Here is a 16,933-nt window from a genome sequence, read left to right as displayed (position 1 = left end):
ATCTAGCTTCCATTTTATTGGTAGCAAAGAACTGGGAATCACTGGGCTTGAACATTTCCCCAAAGATGATCTAGGGAACAAAAGGAGGAGGGGGTTTAGATGGCCTTGGAAGACTTTCAGCCAACCTTCCATTTTTCATCCCACTTTCACCTCTGCCTCCAGGGGGCGTCCCTGGGCTCCCAGAGCCTTTCAGGGCGTTTGAGGGCCCCACACATCATGTCTCTTCTCTTTAGGGGCCTGTTGGCAGGCACCCAGGACATAGATTGTTTCTCTGATAAGTCTCCTCACCCCCCTGGCCTTTCTGGATTACAATATTTGTTGAAACTTCTCCCCTGCTGTCATCTTCCTTCCTGAGCTCTTTGACCTTACAGGTTGATACGTCAGGATGGAGAAGAAAGAGATGCACGTGTTCATCCTCCCATTCCTGACTGGTAGTGAAGTAACTAGCAAACAGAAAGCGCGAGTACTTAGACTTAACCAAATGAGTGTCTTCGCTCTGAAGACCAGCCTCGGGTGGCTCTCCTCCTCTGGAATCATTTAAACAGGAACCCCATCGTTTTTTTTTTAATGTGCTCAATGGTGGATTTGTTTTACTGATATTTCCAGAAGTCCTTTGGAGGAAAGGGCCTTAATTAAGCAAAAGGCCCTTTACAGGATGGAATACTGTCCTACACATTGTTGGGGTAAAAAGGATTTGGGGTGGGATATATTTGGAAGAGATTGCACATCATTTTCTTTTCTTGGAGTTTCAAAATATACATGGAAAGCTCTAAGAAACTGTGTAACAAAAAAACCTAGAGACTGTCATACAGAATGAAGTAAGTCAGAAAAACAAATATCGTATATTAACGCATATATGTGGAATCTAGAAAAATGGTACAGATGAACCTGTTTGCAAGGCAGAAATAGAGACACAGATGTAGAGAACAAATGTATGGACACCAAGGGGGGAAAGCAGGGTGGGGGTGGTGGGGGGATGAATTGGGATTGGGATTGACATGTAGACACTAATATGTATAAAATGGATAACTAATAAGAACCTGCTGTATAAAATAAAATTAAATTTAAAAAAAACCTATTTGATTGGACTTTCTAAACTTATTGGACCAAAAATCCAGTTTTTCGTGTAATACCTGCCAACATCCTCACCTAACCAGCCTTCCACAAACATCCCAAGGGAAAGGCTGAACTAACTGATACATCTGGTAACCGATTTTGGCCAGACACTGTTTCTCAGAAAGCCCCCTTTCAACTGGATCCTGGATGTGGTGAGGCCGCAGGCCCTGTGCAACTCTCTGCTTTGTGGGCACCCTATGGACCGTCAGCACACGTGTGTGACGAGCTGGATGGACTCTTGACCCCCAGGTTTGAACGTTCCACAGATGGCTGAGGGACAAAGCAACGGGCCTTTTATTTGTGACTTTGACATGTGCGCTTTTGGGGATATTGGGAATGTTGTAATTTTCCAGTGCAAACTTTGACACTTTGTTTCTGGGTCACAGAGAAAACACCACCTTTCATCACCAATTACTGTTTTCCTCAAATCCATGCTATTTTTGTCCAGTTTCCTTTGAAAGACCAGAACAAATGCTAAGCCTTTGATTTCTCCACTTGTCATTCGAATTCATGGTACAGATTTTAAAGTCTTACCTTGTGTTCAAGTTGTCTTTCAGAATACGTGACTGGCTCCCCGAAGTACTTCTTTCCCCAGCCCTTGTCACACTGCTGTAGTCACAGCTCTTGCCTTTTTCATGATCGTGTAAGTGACTGACGCTTACTTGGTTAGTCATCAATATCTTCTATACATTGTTTAATTTTCAAGGCCACACTCTCACTTTTGATGTCATTTCATTCCAATCAAATCGCTCTTTATCTATTTAAATTTTACATGAAAATTTGACTTCACATAATCTTTGATAGTCTTTGCTCCAAATAGTGGTAATTCCTTTTAAGCCAGTGCATAATAATACATTCTTCTATTTTTTTCAAGGCTGCTAGAACAAGATTAATTTAGACAATGTTGAGATTAATCCTGCTGCAAGTCAAAACAAGTTGCAACATGCTGGAAAACACTCTGAGTCCCGTTTTTAATTTACAAATTAAGGGTGTTAAGACTTAACTCTTTTAAGGTCTCTTTGGAGAGCTCTATACTCCTGTATGTCGCTAAAGCTCGACTCTTGGGCTTCCATAAGTTATGCAATAACGTTCTTAATCACTTATCATTCATTAGATTTTTCTAAAATTCTTGAGATTCAATTATCTTTCAACTTATTGCAGCTCTTTCAGTAATAAATTCCGTTAACTTGTTAACCACCAAGTTCAAGTTTGACCTTTGGCCCAGTGCCTTGCAGTGGCTGTGTGCACAAAGCTACAAGTGGACGCTCCCTTGGGTTGCAATAAGCTTTAAAGGATACTCCAGATAAGTATACTTCAATAGAAGATATTGTGCCAAGAAAGTATAGCATGTGAGGAAGAAAAGAGCACGCGCCTGAGCACGGGAGGAAGTGAGGACAAACTCACAAAAATAAGGACCATCTGTGAAGTTAGTTTCCTGAAGATCCTTGTAGTATTCAGGAAAAACAAGGTAAACGGACAACTTTAGCTTAGAAATCAATTTGCACAGGAATAAATTGGGACCATACTTTGAAGGGCCTTGAATGTCCATCCAAGATTACTAGAATTGGATACTTTGAATGACGGGGGAGTCATCGCCACTAATGAGCCGGAGGTGAACTCTGCGTTTCAGAGGCTCCACTGGCATTCGTGGGCAGGAATGAAGAGGGGAGAGGGGAGAGGCAGGCGATGCTGGTGGCTAGATTCAAGGTGGAGGGGCCCTAAGGGAATGGTCTAGAGAGACACTACAGAGAGGAGCTAAGAGCCTGGTGACTGACGGGGCGAGGGGATGGGAGAGAGAGAGGAAGTGAAGATTGACTCAGTTTCTGAGCCTGAGTAACGGAGATAATTATGGCGCCAGTGACAAGGAGGCAACCACAGCGGGAGAGCTGGTCTGGGGGACAGCTTTGAGCTCTGTTTTAGGCAAGCTGTACGTGAGGCGACGGCCGACATCTGGGTGGGAACATTCAGCTGGCGCCGGAGAAGAGGGAGGTCGGAATCTAGGGCTTGCTGGGCACATGCACGTTCTCCCCGTCACACCCATCAGGGTGCCAGGGCCTCCATCACAGCTGTTTTCTCCTTGCATCATCCCAAAACAAAAGGTCCCGATTTTAGTCTGTTTCCAAATGACAATCTCTTGTGTTCACTCACTCCCGGCTCCTGATACCTTGGTTAAGATTTCACGATTGCTGCAGCAGTCCAGACATAGAGGTACCCCCGGGGAGGTTTAGAGATATGATAAACCAAGAGTCTTTTCTTTCTGCAGTTTTCTTCTGATGGCAGAAACACGTGTCTTTAAAAATAACTCAAATCCAGAAATTTGTAATAAAAACTCCAAACCCTTGCACATGTGCAACAGGAGACATGTAACGCTTATTCATACAAACCTTGCAATAAAAACTGGAAACAACCCAATATCCAATAAGGTAAATAGATACGTTATACATGTTTATATAACAGAATACTATTCTGCAGTGAAAAGTTAATGAATGGCAACTATGTACATCACCAGGGATAAACCTCACAGACAGCGTTTAATGAAAGAAGCAAGTCAAGGATAAACACTAACAGTATGATTTTATTGATACGAGCTCAAAACCAGGTAAAATTGTTCAAGGATACATACATACATAAGTGGCAAAAGCATAAAGGTAAGCAAGGAAATGATTATCACAAAGGCAAGAGAGTGGTATTTGAGGGGTACTTCCAGAAGAGACACACACGGGAGACTTCTAAGGTGAGGTCATGGGGTGGAGCCCCCAGGGATTAGTGCCCTGATAAAAGTCACGGGAGAGCTCACTTCCTCCCCTACCCCTGCTCTCTGCCACACCACGACACAAGGAGCGGTCAGTGGTCTGTAACTTGGAAGAGGGTTCTCACCAGAACCCGGCCGTGCTGGCATCCTGATCTTGGACTTCCAAACCCCAGAACAATGAGACATAAATTTCTGTTATTTATAAGCCTATGGTAAGTCTATGTTTGTTCGTTACAGAAGCCTGAGCTAAGACAAAGATAAAATGAAGCTAAAAGTGGGGTGAAAGCAAACCATCCTATGTAGCACCAAAATATTTGTAATGATACGACCACTTTATAATTTCCTCATCTGTAAACTTGAGGGGCTAGACTAAACGACCAGAAAGACTTCTCACTCTACGTGCTCATGTTCATCCCTTCAATATCACCTAAATGGCTGCAAACTGAGTTCGCATACATCACTGGAGGGGCAAAAAGGGATAGCTGGGGATGCACTAACTCAGTGTTAGACCTGGCTTCAAATTTCTGCTCTAACCCATAATGGCTGTGAGCCACTGGGCAAGGTTTTTCACTTCTCTCAGCTTTAGTTTCCCATTTGTAAGATAGGAAAAGTATCTGCTTCTCAATATTATTGCAAGGATTAGGGAGCTAGTGACTAATATATAACAGGTAGTGGGGAAGCAGTACCCATTATCAAGGGAGGAAGCCCTCTTTCCTCCATCACATACTTTTTTTTTTTTTTTTGCGGTACGCGGGCCTCTCACGGTTGTGGCCTCTCCCGTTGCGGAGCACAGGCTCCGGACACGAAGCCTCAGCGGTCACGGCTCACGGGCCCAGCTGCTCCGTGGCATGTGGGATCCTCCCTGACCAGGGCACGAACCCGTGTCCCCTGCATCGGCAGGCGGACTCTCAACCACTGTGCCACCAGGGAAGCTCCATCATGTACTTCTAATAGATGAAGAAACTAGAGCTGACAAGTACATGGCCATCGGATAGACAGCAGAGCCAGGCGGTCCATAACTCCAGCCTTGTGACTCACTTCTGTGTTCTTTCACCTGTGATGTATTGACCAACCGACCCACCATTTCAGTGATGGGTCAAATCAGCTATCTGGCAAGGTCACATTTAAATACACACATGCACGGGCACACGTGCGCGCGCGCGCGCACACACACACACACACACACACACACACAAACACACACACACACACACACCCCTTCCCCAGCACCAGTTTAAACACGCTGCAATGGTTATGTTTATACCAAATGGACAGAGCTCAGTTCAGGAGATCTGGTCAGTGAGGACAACAGAGCCAGACAGAGGGTTCGTTTCAAGATACACAAGGATTTAAATAAAAGCCCAGATGGCCTGCAGATCTGGACTCCTTTACTGCCTGGCACTGCGGCTGCAGGGTTCACAGGGAGAGGACGGAAGAAGGAGATAGAGCTTCCGTGGGAAAACCCAGGACACATTCTCAGAGCCTGAAGACTCAGATGTGTTTAATACTCTCCACTAACATTTTCTACAACAATGGAATATGGAAAACAGAAGCACCACAGACCCACGTAGGACAGAGCGATGGGTACTGGCAGAAATGAAGTCAGCACCGTGTTGGAAAAATTATCAGATTTGGAGTCAAAAAACTAGGGTTGGTGTCTTTGTTCTGTTTACTAGCTGAGTGACCTTGGGGGTGGGAGGGAAAGAGGGCTCTCAAACTCCCAAATCTTGTTTTCTCAAAATTAAGATAATGACAATAATACCAATAGTTTAGGGAACGGCTACAAAAATCTAACGCATTGTTGTCATGTAAAAGTTAAACGTCTGTGTCTCAGTCTCCTTATCTGTAAACTAGGGACAATGATAGCACTTACGTTATAGGCTTGTTAGGATTTAATAAGTTAATCCATGTGAACTGCTTATAACAGTGTCTGGCTCAAGTAAGCATGCAAATTATTAGGTAGATGATTATATTAAACTAAACTGTCACCTACCACCATCTCGATCCACTGTCTATCCACTGTTCCAGATGTGTCTATTGGTTTCTTGCCTTTAGTGACTAGTTGTCATTATGAAAGACAGAGTTCCATTTTGCCTATTTTCTTTTCTTCTTAGGAGACAGTGACCAAAATCATTAAAAAAAAAAAACCTCTACTGCAATAATGATTTTTTAAATAGACATATATTACTTATCTATTAACATTATTAAGCATTAATACTATTTAATAATAGAATATAAAGAAAAATACATAGAGTGGTATTTAAGATTGTAATCTAACACAGAATACTGACAATAGAATAGACATATAGAAGGGCAAGTGTTTGTATACGAAAGCCATATGACAATAAGACTGCAAGTAAAATGTATATATCCAACACTATGTGCAAACTTTAATGTAATGGTCTACTTCATGAATAATAATGGGATAAAGGATGTTAAACACAAAACGTAGATTTTTAACCAAAAATTGAACATCATTCCAAAATAACTTGTAGGAACAAAGATGTTTGATGTTTAAAAAAAATGATTTTTCCCTATAAGTACTGTTTACATGGATATAGATTTTTTTTAAAGACTTTTATCTTTCTTAAACCCCAAACCCTGGTTTAAAACAAGTAAAAGACAATGGTGATGGTACAGCGAATAAAGCTATAATTAAAGTGCACCTTGGAAAAAAATGTAAGAATTGACTTTAGCTAAAGTCCCCAGTTAGCTAAAGAACAATGAAGATAACTGTAATATAAAGAGAGGGCATTCTGGAACCCCACTGCCTGGGCTTGAATCCTGGCTCTGCCACTTAGTAGCTGTGTGACCATGGGAAATTACCTAATCTGTCTCTCAGTTTCTCATTCGTAAATTGAGGATAGTAGCAATTAAGTCATGACGCTGTTGTGAAGAGTAAATTAGTTAATAGATGTAGAGATCTTGGGAAAATGTCAGGCACATTACGCGTTCAATAAACGTAAACTTTTAAATTATAACAACTGCATAACGATACTTTAAATATCCCAAATGAATATAGAATAATAACTGATAAAACAAATATTCAACACAAAATGTTGACTTTGGGGGGTCAGCTGAACATAAATCAGCACTAGTCCATTACTATTGCTAAAGATCACAACTCAACGTGACCACGGCATATATAATATTAAAGGAGCATCACGTTTCATCAATCCAAGCAAGACTCCATCAACTGCAGGATCTGTCGTTACTTTAGGAAACATTGAGGGGGAAATGCTGCCGTTGATGCTGTGGCTTATATTTCAGAAAAGTCAAAGTGTGAAAAAATGTGCACCTTGGAATTGATGCACCTTGGAATTGACCAGTCGGAAAAAAACTGGAAAGTGGTCAACAGCGTTAGATTGCAGACGCGTTTGTTTAAACAAAATGGTAGACATACAGTCTAATTTTCCCGTTGCCTTCTAAGGGTGGGAGCTGCATTTCCTGGACAGGAGTGGCCACTAACATAAGTTTAGCTTCTCTTCAACTACCAGTTCCTGCACTGGGGGCAGGAGCCTCCCAGGGACCACGTCCTGCCCCGGCTGCCAGGTACCAGGAGGAGGAACCGGGAGCCCCTGCGTTGCTCTAGGAGGCAGAAAGCTGAAAGAGTTGGTGGTGACGGAAGGTCTGTACTTACCACCAGATCCCAAGAGTCACCGGTGCCTGGGTGGCCTGAGTCTTTGGACTACTAAAAGGGTTCTAGAGAAGTTGTGAAACTTTATTCTTTTCCCCATTCCCAACCTTGCTTAGTTCTTCCTGCAACCCACTCCATATTAGAAATTTGCAAAGTTTCTGGAGATGTAAGGAAAGAACTGGCTGATTGAAAACTACCTAACCCTAAAACCCTAAAATCCTCAAACTCTTCCAGGTTAGGTGTTATTTTAACAGACTTCCCTACCAGAACGAAAAGCAAAATTTTAAAGAGATGTCTTCAAAAAACACTGCTACTACAGCTGAAAACAAGATGCGTCGCAGTGTTGAGTCTGCCATGGATCATCCATGTCAAGTACCTAAGTGGCCAGGTGCCTATGAACTTCAAAAATGTTTGCTCTTCCTCCAGGGCATGCAGTTCACCGAATTCCCCAGCCTCCCTTGCCCCTCAGCACGACCAGGGGACTTAGGAAGGCCGATGGGATGGGCAGACACCACTTCCCATGCATGGTCCCCCACCCTCTCTCCTCCCCTGCACATCGACAGAACACAGAAGATGGGGCAGAGGACTCTGAAGCCTTGGAGGCTGGTGGAGCCACAGAATGAAGGAATCTGGGTCCCTGAATCTTTGTGAACTGTTACAGGAACAAGAAACAAACTTCAAATGTGTTAAGTCAATGAGATTTTGAGGTTGTTGTTTAGCCTACCTTAATAAAGAAATTTTCAATGAACCCACGATGGCCCACTCGTGTATAAAAGTCAGTAGAGAATCCCAGTATAACACATGAATTCTAGTTCAAATTTATCAGAGTGGTCAACCTGAGATAAGGAATAAGAAACAGCAATGAGACCTGGTCAATGAAAATAATAACTAAAAAAAAAAAAAGGTTGGAAAGCTGAGCTAGAGAAAGGGTAAACCTACATATCAGATTTGGGGGGATGGTCCTGATGTTAAATATCCTCACTATAATGATTTATCCCCATTTGGGCTCAGAGAAAACATGCTCACCATAGCTAAGTTATACCTAAAAATATTTCCAATATTCTTAAGTTAAATGTAGGATTGAACCATTTTAATTTGATTCTATAACTATATTAATTTATAAGATGGGCATCTCCACAAAGGACTAAACAAAGGGCTTAAAGCACACAGGCGGTTTTAAAATACATCCATGTAGAACAGATAGCCTAGCACTTTAAAGTGACAGCACTTAGCAAGATGGGCTGTGGATGTTCCTCCCTGAGAGTTTTTAACAAAGCATGGTGTCATGTCCTGAAAGATTCCCAGAGTCATAAGCTGAAAAGCTTATAGGGCCAGACAGGTAGCAGGTGGCTATAAAGTGATAGGGAAGGGCGGGGCCTGTAAGGAACTACAGACACACACACAGTGTGAAGGCATTCAGCATTTTTACAATGTGTGGGCAGACTCTCCTAGTTTAGGTATACCTTATTCACTCATCAAGTACTGACTGAATGTCCACTGGCTATCTGAAATCCAGGACTTGGCCTTTCTTGAGGTTTCTTTCCCATCCTAATGCTCTGAAGAATGTCTTATGGTAAAATGGATGAATACATGACAACCGATACAAAACTTAAGACACAAAAAGAGAGAAAAGCACCCAGGTAAAAGATAGAGGGAAAAAAACACAAAGAACTCAAAAAGCAAATAAATTCTTTAAAAATAAAGAGAGTTAAATTCGCATTAAGTATAACAATATACAGTCTACAAATTCTCAGAAACACAGATAAAAAGGGCAAGTGTCAGGAACTATGGTAATTTGAAAATAACAATCTAAATTTTTATTAGACATTTGACCAAGAAGATGCTATAAGATATGAAATGTCAGGTTATGTAGAGTTTATTTACATGCGTTTTGCTATACATTTGGGCTTCTATCTAAACCTTTACAGAAGGAACACTTCATTAAAATGAATTCAAATTTTACAACTACTTGGAACAAAGAACACTGGCCGAGGTGACAAGTCTCTCTTCTTCAGTCGACTGGAGAGCAGGCTTACTGAGTGGCAGATAGAATCTTCATTACCCCCTTGTGTCTGGTGAGGAAGCCAGCAACTGGGAGAAGGTAACCGAATTGTGAGGAGGAATGGTCTATGGGCAGGGTACTAAGATCTAGAGCCCTTCTTGCCTTGAAAGGAAATGAGGTAAATAAGTATGAAATATATGTTAAAATTAGAAAATGATAGTGGGTAATCAAGACAATCTTAATTATTTCAAACAACTCCTTAATTTGAATAATATGAAGCATGTAGTTCTATACTCTTTTTTAAAGTAAAATTTCATTTATTCAAGTTCTAATAATTGTTTGATAGACTGTTTTGTGCTTTGTTAAATCCCGGCAAAAACTAAGGGCTCGTAATATGTATCACTGGTGTAAATAACCCTCCACAGGCACATTAAGCCCAGGAGATTAGGGACCTAAGCTACTCTTCGTACACAGATGACTGTTGGTTATCCTGTATCGGCGTTGTCAGAATATTCTGTGGACTTTAAAACAGTCCCACTGCCTTTCTTGTACAGTATTGCTGTAATTCACACTTTTGGCCAATTTTGCTTGGTCCTCACTCCAGTTAGGTCAAATCACTGGCATTTTTATTGACTTTTAAGGAATCATCCTACTAACAGTCTGGAAATAATTGCTCTTCCTTCTGAACTGATCCTCTTATTCTTACAAATTCTTTGTTTTCTTAATGCCTCACTGTAACTGGAAACTCAGGATAGAGCTCACCACATAGCCAGCCAGGCCTGTCCAGAGTCTTCTGCTCCAAGTGCTGGGAAGCCCCTTTAGGAAACCTCTCACCCACAGACCTGGGCACAGCAGACTTGGTGTTAACCAAGGCGGTGCTTTACCAGTGATTTTACTTAAAAAGCTTTGACCATGTAGGTGACAGTGGTTGATTTCTAGCAACTGTTTTAGATATTTCTTACTTAACTCTATTTCTTAAAGTGGTGAGAATGTAAATTCTCTAATTGGTGAGAACTGTTTCAACGGCGGCTTAAAACTAATTACTTTGAAAACTAATTTTTTACATACCTTAGCTTAAACTGGATCCCTCTGAAGATCTATCTATCTCAAGGGCAGCATTTTCTTCCTAGGCATGAAAGGTTTAAAATATGTAAGGTTTTAAATTCTCTTTCTAGTTAATCAGTCTCAACCAAGGATTCTCAACCTCTCTCAAGTGATGAGCCATTACATTAAAAGCCCATCCAAGTGCAGGCTCTCAGTTACAGACCAATTTCTATTTTTCAATTCATCTGCATAATTATAGTCTATGCTCAGAATTCTGAGGTAGGGAAGGGTAAGGGGCACCACAACCTGGAAATTAAAAATGCAGTCATTCCAGACAGCCCACCCAGGCTGGTCCAGCCCCACCCCCACCCAAAGCAAAAAAGGCTCCCCGGCTGTTCGGCTGTTTCTTCCCTTCTGCCAAGTGTCAGCACGGTTCTAGAAGGGCAGGAGGCGAAGGAGCCTAGATGTTCAGTGTCAAGTGTTTGTCAAAGAAGTTGATTTCATTGCTCCTTCCCATTTACCTGCTTCTTCCCTCAATGTCACTCATTCGTAGAGAGCACAGTGCCCTCTGGTTCTCTTTTCCTGGTAGTTACGCTGATTTACTCAAGGGTTAACCAGGAATTCAGGGATTTTTAAGCTCTGAATAGGCTGATACCTCTGAATAGGCTGAGAATTCCTGGTACAGCCAAAATCTATGTAGTTTTAAAACCTTTTAAATTTAGTATTTTAGCCAGAAGCATAAAGGATGTAATTTCATTCGAAAATATTTTCTAATGGTTAGTATTTGTAAGAAAAAAAATCCTGATTACAAGTATATTTCACACAGAACTATAACATGCAAGTGATCCAAAGAGTCCTCAATTTAAGACGAAGAATTTTAGCAAGTAAGTTTCTAAAATTATTTGGCTAGGCAATTAAAATGATTCTGACTGCTACAGAAAACTCAAATAAATAAAAATAAAAGACAAAAACAAGTTTTCCTGTTAATATTGAAAACGTTGGTTATTATGAATTTTACATTTCTCCAAATTTGAGAGCTGATCCTTAAATGCTCAGCATCCTGAAAGTTATATCAGTCGAGAGAGAGCAACAGCTTGTTCTCTAGTCTCTCCTACTGAAAGGCTGTCCTCGTAGGTACCACTCCATACGTCCACGGTGAATGGATCTGGCCTACGTTATGGTACATGAACAGAACTATCGGCGGCTTAAAGTAAAGGCAAAACGGTCTATAAAACATGGCAAGACTCTGAGGCAGAAGCTAAGGGACTAGCAAATTTAGAGCACCAATTCTCTTTTCCGTCATTTGTCACCCAGCTTAAAGCAGAGTTTTGCATATGTGAGAGTTAGGCTGAGCTATGGATTATAAATAGATACAGATACACATGCACATAGACACACAGATTCAAAGGGATGATGGTGTGACTCAATAACCCATCTGGTTTGTCAATTTCTAAAACACTATGAAAAAGCAAACTTTTCCAGAATGTTCATACAATAACTAAATTGATACCCTCCCAGGATCTGGAAAACCTACTTCTTGTAGTTACACAAATGCACGGTACAGAGCTGTGCCGTGGGCCCTAATGCTTCACAAAGGCACCATTCAGGCACTGAGCCACGCTGTCTAGGAAAGACTAGAGAGAGCAGCTCAGAACACTCCTGCAGCTGCACGACCGCTACATGCACCTGAACGTTTTTAATGAACTTTAGACCTCTGACAAAACAAACACACAAATTACTTTATTTTTAATTGAATTGTGAATCATCGTCACTATAGTGAATAAAAATTCATGACTCAGAATAGCATGCAACTTTTTTTATTGTTTTCTAAATCTATCTGTACACTTAATACTCTGGTATTAACTTTACAAACAGAATAAAGAATACACTACAGTGATATTAAGCTGCATCTACTCACCTGAAAAGGAACAAAGTATCGCCCCTGAAATAATTACTAATTACACAGTACTGCAGACTAATAAACACTGTAAGTACTAAAATGTTAACATTTCAACATACAATGTCAACAACATCCTGCCTTCTTTTTTAATTGGTTAAAACATTTGTTAAGGTCATGCAAAATAAACACTTTATGAAAATGTTAGATTACACTCAAACATCAAGGCAATGAAACCCAAAAGAGCAACTTTTTAATGCAACGACTGGTCAAGTAGATAAACTATTCAGCATATTAAAAATCCAGTAAGTGAAAAACATCAAAAATGTAAACACTAAATTTAGGTAACTGCTCCTCTATGATCTCACCACCTACAATCTTATCTGTGACTGAAGATATACTACCAAAATTGTTCTACATAAGTAAGCTATGTTAAAATGACCAAAAAAAATGTCAATACATGATGCCAGGGTAAATTTCTAGTCCACACAACAGTTAAATGTGATCATTCTCTTAACTCTGCTAACAGTAAATGAAAAGTCACACCCAGATGTATCTTCTGTTCACTCCTGCTTTGTTACATGTTTTTAAACTTTTGTCTACAAGTATTTCTTATGAACCTCCCCCAGAATTAACATGCCGATTTAGGAACAGGTGAAGCAGATAAACCTTGCCCTGGTATAGAAGGCAGTGATTTCGGTTTCCCTAACTAAATATTTCCTTGTCACTTGTCAACTGTCACGGACCCTTCTGCTATAGTTATGTCCTCAGTCTCCCATTCCATGAAGATTTTTAGTGCCTATTATTATCCATGTCTCCCTGATTCTCCCAGAGAAAGAATTCATTTTTTTCCTCTCATCGCTCGGCTCACTAAGGAAAGCTGAGCACACAATTTAAAGGAGCTACAGAGTAGACCAGGGCGGGTTCTCGGGCAGGTGGATGGTGCTTGAAGCCATGTCTGGGATCTGGAGAGAAGAGCATCCAGGTCATAGGAAGGTGATCGGCCCCTCTCCATGGGCCACTCTCCTAGCAGCTCACAATGACCCAGTTACTGGGGCTCTACTTTGGGCACTGTTGACTCACATTCTTACCAATTTTTAAAGCCCTCTTTATATTTTCTACTTAAAATTTAAAAACTCTTTGATAAGCAATTTGTCTATTATACAGAACACCGGTTTGCAACTTACAGAGCATTAACCTTTAGTCTCTAGGCTATTCCATAAGCTGTAAGTTCTTATGTTTCACCCCTTAAGAGCAAAATGTGCTTCTGGTTCATTTAACATCATGTCTTCCCTCAAATATTTAATGAATGAATGTTCTACGGAAGGGGTCTCTAGCTTTTAATTTCTGTTGGTGAATTAAGCCCTTTATATTTAATAAACTACTTCTGACCTATCTTTATACTCATCTCGTCTTGCAGTTATACGCCAACGAAAGGTGCAATAACAATATTGGGTTTTTAAGCTGCTAAGTACAAAGACAAGGGGGCTGACAGATGGACCAGGCTACCTTATACTTCCCTCTGTTGTACAGTGTATGTCTCTTTCACCAAAGACCTTCTCATCCGTTAATTATTTGTGAGTGAAATGTACAGGTGGTGTGCGTGGATGGATTCACCATAAAACTCAGGGCAGTCTTGTCACAGGGATTATAGTAACACTATTCTGCTTTTGCTTGTTTTTCTTAAAGTTGCTTGTTTTTCTTAAAGAATGCTTTCTCTTTCTTCTCCAAAGCCTGTACTATCAGAAGAGGCTACTGCGTGCAGCTCTGAAGAATCTTTCGAGAGCCTCATATAACTTGAACGCTGGCTTCTCTTATGCGTCATGCTTTTTAGATTTTCATTCTGAATGGCAGTTGAGTGGGAAGTGGAACCAGACCTCAAGATGACTTGGGGCGTCTCCCTAAGCCCCTCCATTTCATCAGAATTCTGGTTGGCTCTGTTGGCTGGAGCACTGTTGTTGTTCAGAGTCACAGTGCTGGGTGTGCGGTTCAGATTGTAGGCTTTGTGGCACGCTGGCCAGTTTTCTTCAGGGCTGCTGGCTATCAAGCTGCATTCGGAAGGGCTTTTCTTGTCTTCTGAACAAATGGACATCCGAGCTACAAGTGGGTCTTGCAGGCCACTCAAGCTATGTGGTATTCCCCGTTTTCCACTGTGGCTGTCATCTTCGAGCTCTATGAGATTTGCCTTTTCAAGCTGGGAGTCATCAGCTGCTTCATTGTGAAGGGAGTGATTGGGAGAGCTCTCATTGGATCTCACTCCCGAATCAGATGAGTCCTTTTTGTCAAGGAGGGCGTCTGATAAATACTCTTTTGCCTTAATGAAGGTTCTAATAGGCTCCGCACTGTGTTCTGGAGACTTCAACACTCTCTCTACTTTCCCTTCAGCTTTTTTGTCTCTGTCATCTTTGAGCAGTGGAGTATTGTCTGATTCTTCTGTCCCAGACTCATCTTCATCACTTGGAAGTTTCTGATAGCGCAGCCCACCTCCCTTCAGCTTCAAATCTGTCTGGAAGAGACCTGACCTTTCTGAGGACTTCTTGCTTGGGAGAAGCTTGCTGCCTGACTGATCAGATTTTTCATCCTCTTCAGTGATAGGATCCAGGGGTGAGACATCGTTAGTGGAAACTCCTGATGAGGAATAATCTATAACATCTCCCCTCTTCATTAAAAATGACTTCCTTCCATCATCTGGCTTTGGTTCACTATCCCTCCCTTTCTCTGGTTCTAGATTAGAGTGAATGGAGCCCCCGGATGAACTCTGACCCATGTAGTATGTGCTGTGTGGAGAAGACCTGCCGCTCATTGTTGTGGAACCCGTGCCCCCTTCTAACTGAGACATCTGGGCAATATATTCTCTATAGGCATCTCTATACTCAGCCTGCACCTTATCAGTAAGCTTTGAAATTTCAATACTGGAATCCTGGGAAGTGAGACTCGATAGACTTGGGGTTCTGCGAGTTTGTGACTGTGAAGACAAAAAAATAATAATAATTTAAGATTCAAATAAACCCAAAAAAAGGCACAATAAACATCAGCTTAGGAAATTTTATATATATATATATATATATATAAAAATATATAAATATATAAATATATAAATATATATATATATATATGGACAATAAGAATTTTTAAAGTCCTTAAAATACCAAATTCTTTTAGAAGAATTCTGCATAACACAGTTTAACAAAAGCTGTGAACTTATGAATAATTTTACTGTTATTAGAAAGCTTTATACAAATTTTAATAAAATTAGTTTATTGTTAATATTTAAAAGTATAATTTAAGGTTATATTAACAAATAACCTTAGGACTTGTTTTTATCATTTCCAACTTTTAAATTTATTTACGGCAAAAGTCACCTTCATTGATAAAATATAAAAGTTCCCCTTAGAAAAGAGAAAGAAGATGAGAGCTAAGATACATCTCAAAAACAAAATACTCAAGTCTTTAAATGTATGTTAAATAGAACCTTTCTCAACTTGCACGACATGAAGTTTCTGTCAAATTCCAGTTCAGTGAAAAAAAAATGTACTCAAAATGCAAAAAAAAAGAGAAAAAAACAGATTTTAAAAGGAAAAGTATAAAGTGCAATGGAAAAGATAAATACAGGATCCAAATGAACAAAAATGGAAGCCTTGAGGTCAACATTCAGGTCCAAGTAAACAGAAATAAAATATTTTTAAAAGTTTGATTTCCAATGTGAAGTTTTAGGACGAGAATTGCTTCAGACCCCAGAAAAGGTTAATAACATGAGGAATAAAAAGTAAAGATTAGGAAAAAGAGGAAGGAAATGGAAGAAAAAGAATCAAGGAAGTTTAAGAAAGGGCAAGAGCAAAGGTTGAAACGAAGCAGAAATAAGGCAGAGCCTTCCTGCCACCGGGAGAAAATGACCCAGCTCCCTGAGAAGGTTCCCTGAGACCCAGTTCAGGACAGTGCCGCCCTCACTCTCAAATGCAGTATGTGGACCCCTTCTCAGGGGATCCACGAGGTCTAAACTATTTTCCTAGGAATATGAAGATGACCTTTGCCTTTCCACTCTCATTCTCACAATAGGGTACAGTGGAGTCTCCAGAGGTTGGTTCATGTGTGACCTCCCAGGAGATTCAACACAGAAGCAGATATAGGAATCTAGCTGTCTTCTACAAAGGCAGGCATTAAAGAGATTTGTAACACAGTATCATTTTCAGTAAATATGTTTTGTTTTGGAAAATAGTCATTTTTCATAAAAATGTTATTTATGTTAACATATAATTGGTTTAAGTTTCTCAGTTTTTATTTCTAATATAGTAAATACTGACAGATAAAACTTACATAAACAAAGGCTCTTTGGGGGTCTTCAATAATTTTTAAGAGTGTAAAAGGATTCTGAGATTTAAAAAAAGTTTGAGAACTGCTGCATTGATAGGAAGGCTGTGAGACTTTCCAGGTCACGGTGGTAAATACCAAGTATGGAAAAGCAGAGGATGAGGATTTCTTAAGAAA

At 40.4% G+C, this 16,933-nt stretch overlaps 1 protein-coding gene across 16 annotated transcripts in view; it reads right to left on the bottom strand.

Moving 5' to 3' along the window:
- Positions 1 to 3,680: 3,680 nt before the first annotated feature.
- Positions 3,681 to 16,933, bottom strand: part of KIDINS220 (kinase D interacting substrate 220) — a 104,043-nt gene continuing 90,790 nt past the window's right edge. For 11 of the 16 annotated variants that reach the window (XM_060309785.1, XM_060309784.1, XM_060309787.1 and 8 more), the window contains one exon: positions 12,353 to 15,413. In XM_060309785.1, coding sequence (XP_060165768.1) covers positions 14,151 to 15,413 — 1,263 coding nt within the window. In that variant the 3' untranslated portion in view covers positions 12,353 to 14,150. Of the gene's footprint in view, positions 9,670 to 10,574; positions 10,634 to 12,352; positions 15,414 to 16,933 lie in introns of those variants that run through there. The other 5 variants (XM_060309793.1, XM_060309795.1, XM_060309796.1 and 2 more) reach the window with 3 other exon arrangements.

The sequence above is a fragment of the Globicephala melas genome, chromosome 12 (assembly GCF_963455315.2).
Source record: "Globicephala melas chromosome 12, mGloMel1.2, whole genome shotgun sequence".
NCBI lineage: Eukaryota > Metazoa > Chordata > Mammalia > Artiodactyla > Delphinidae > Globicephala > Globicephala melas.
This window is presented reverse-complemented; position numbering and strand designations above follow the sequence as displayed.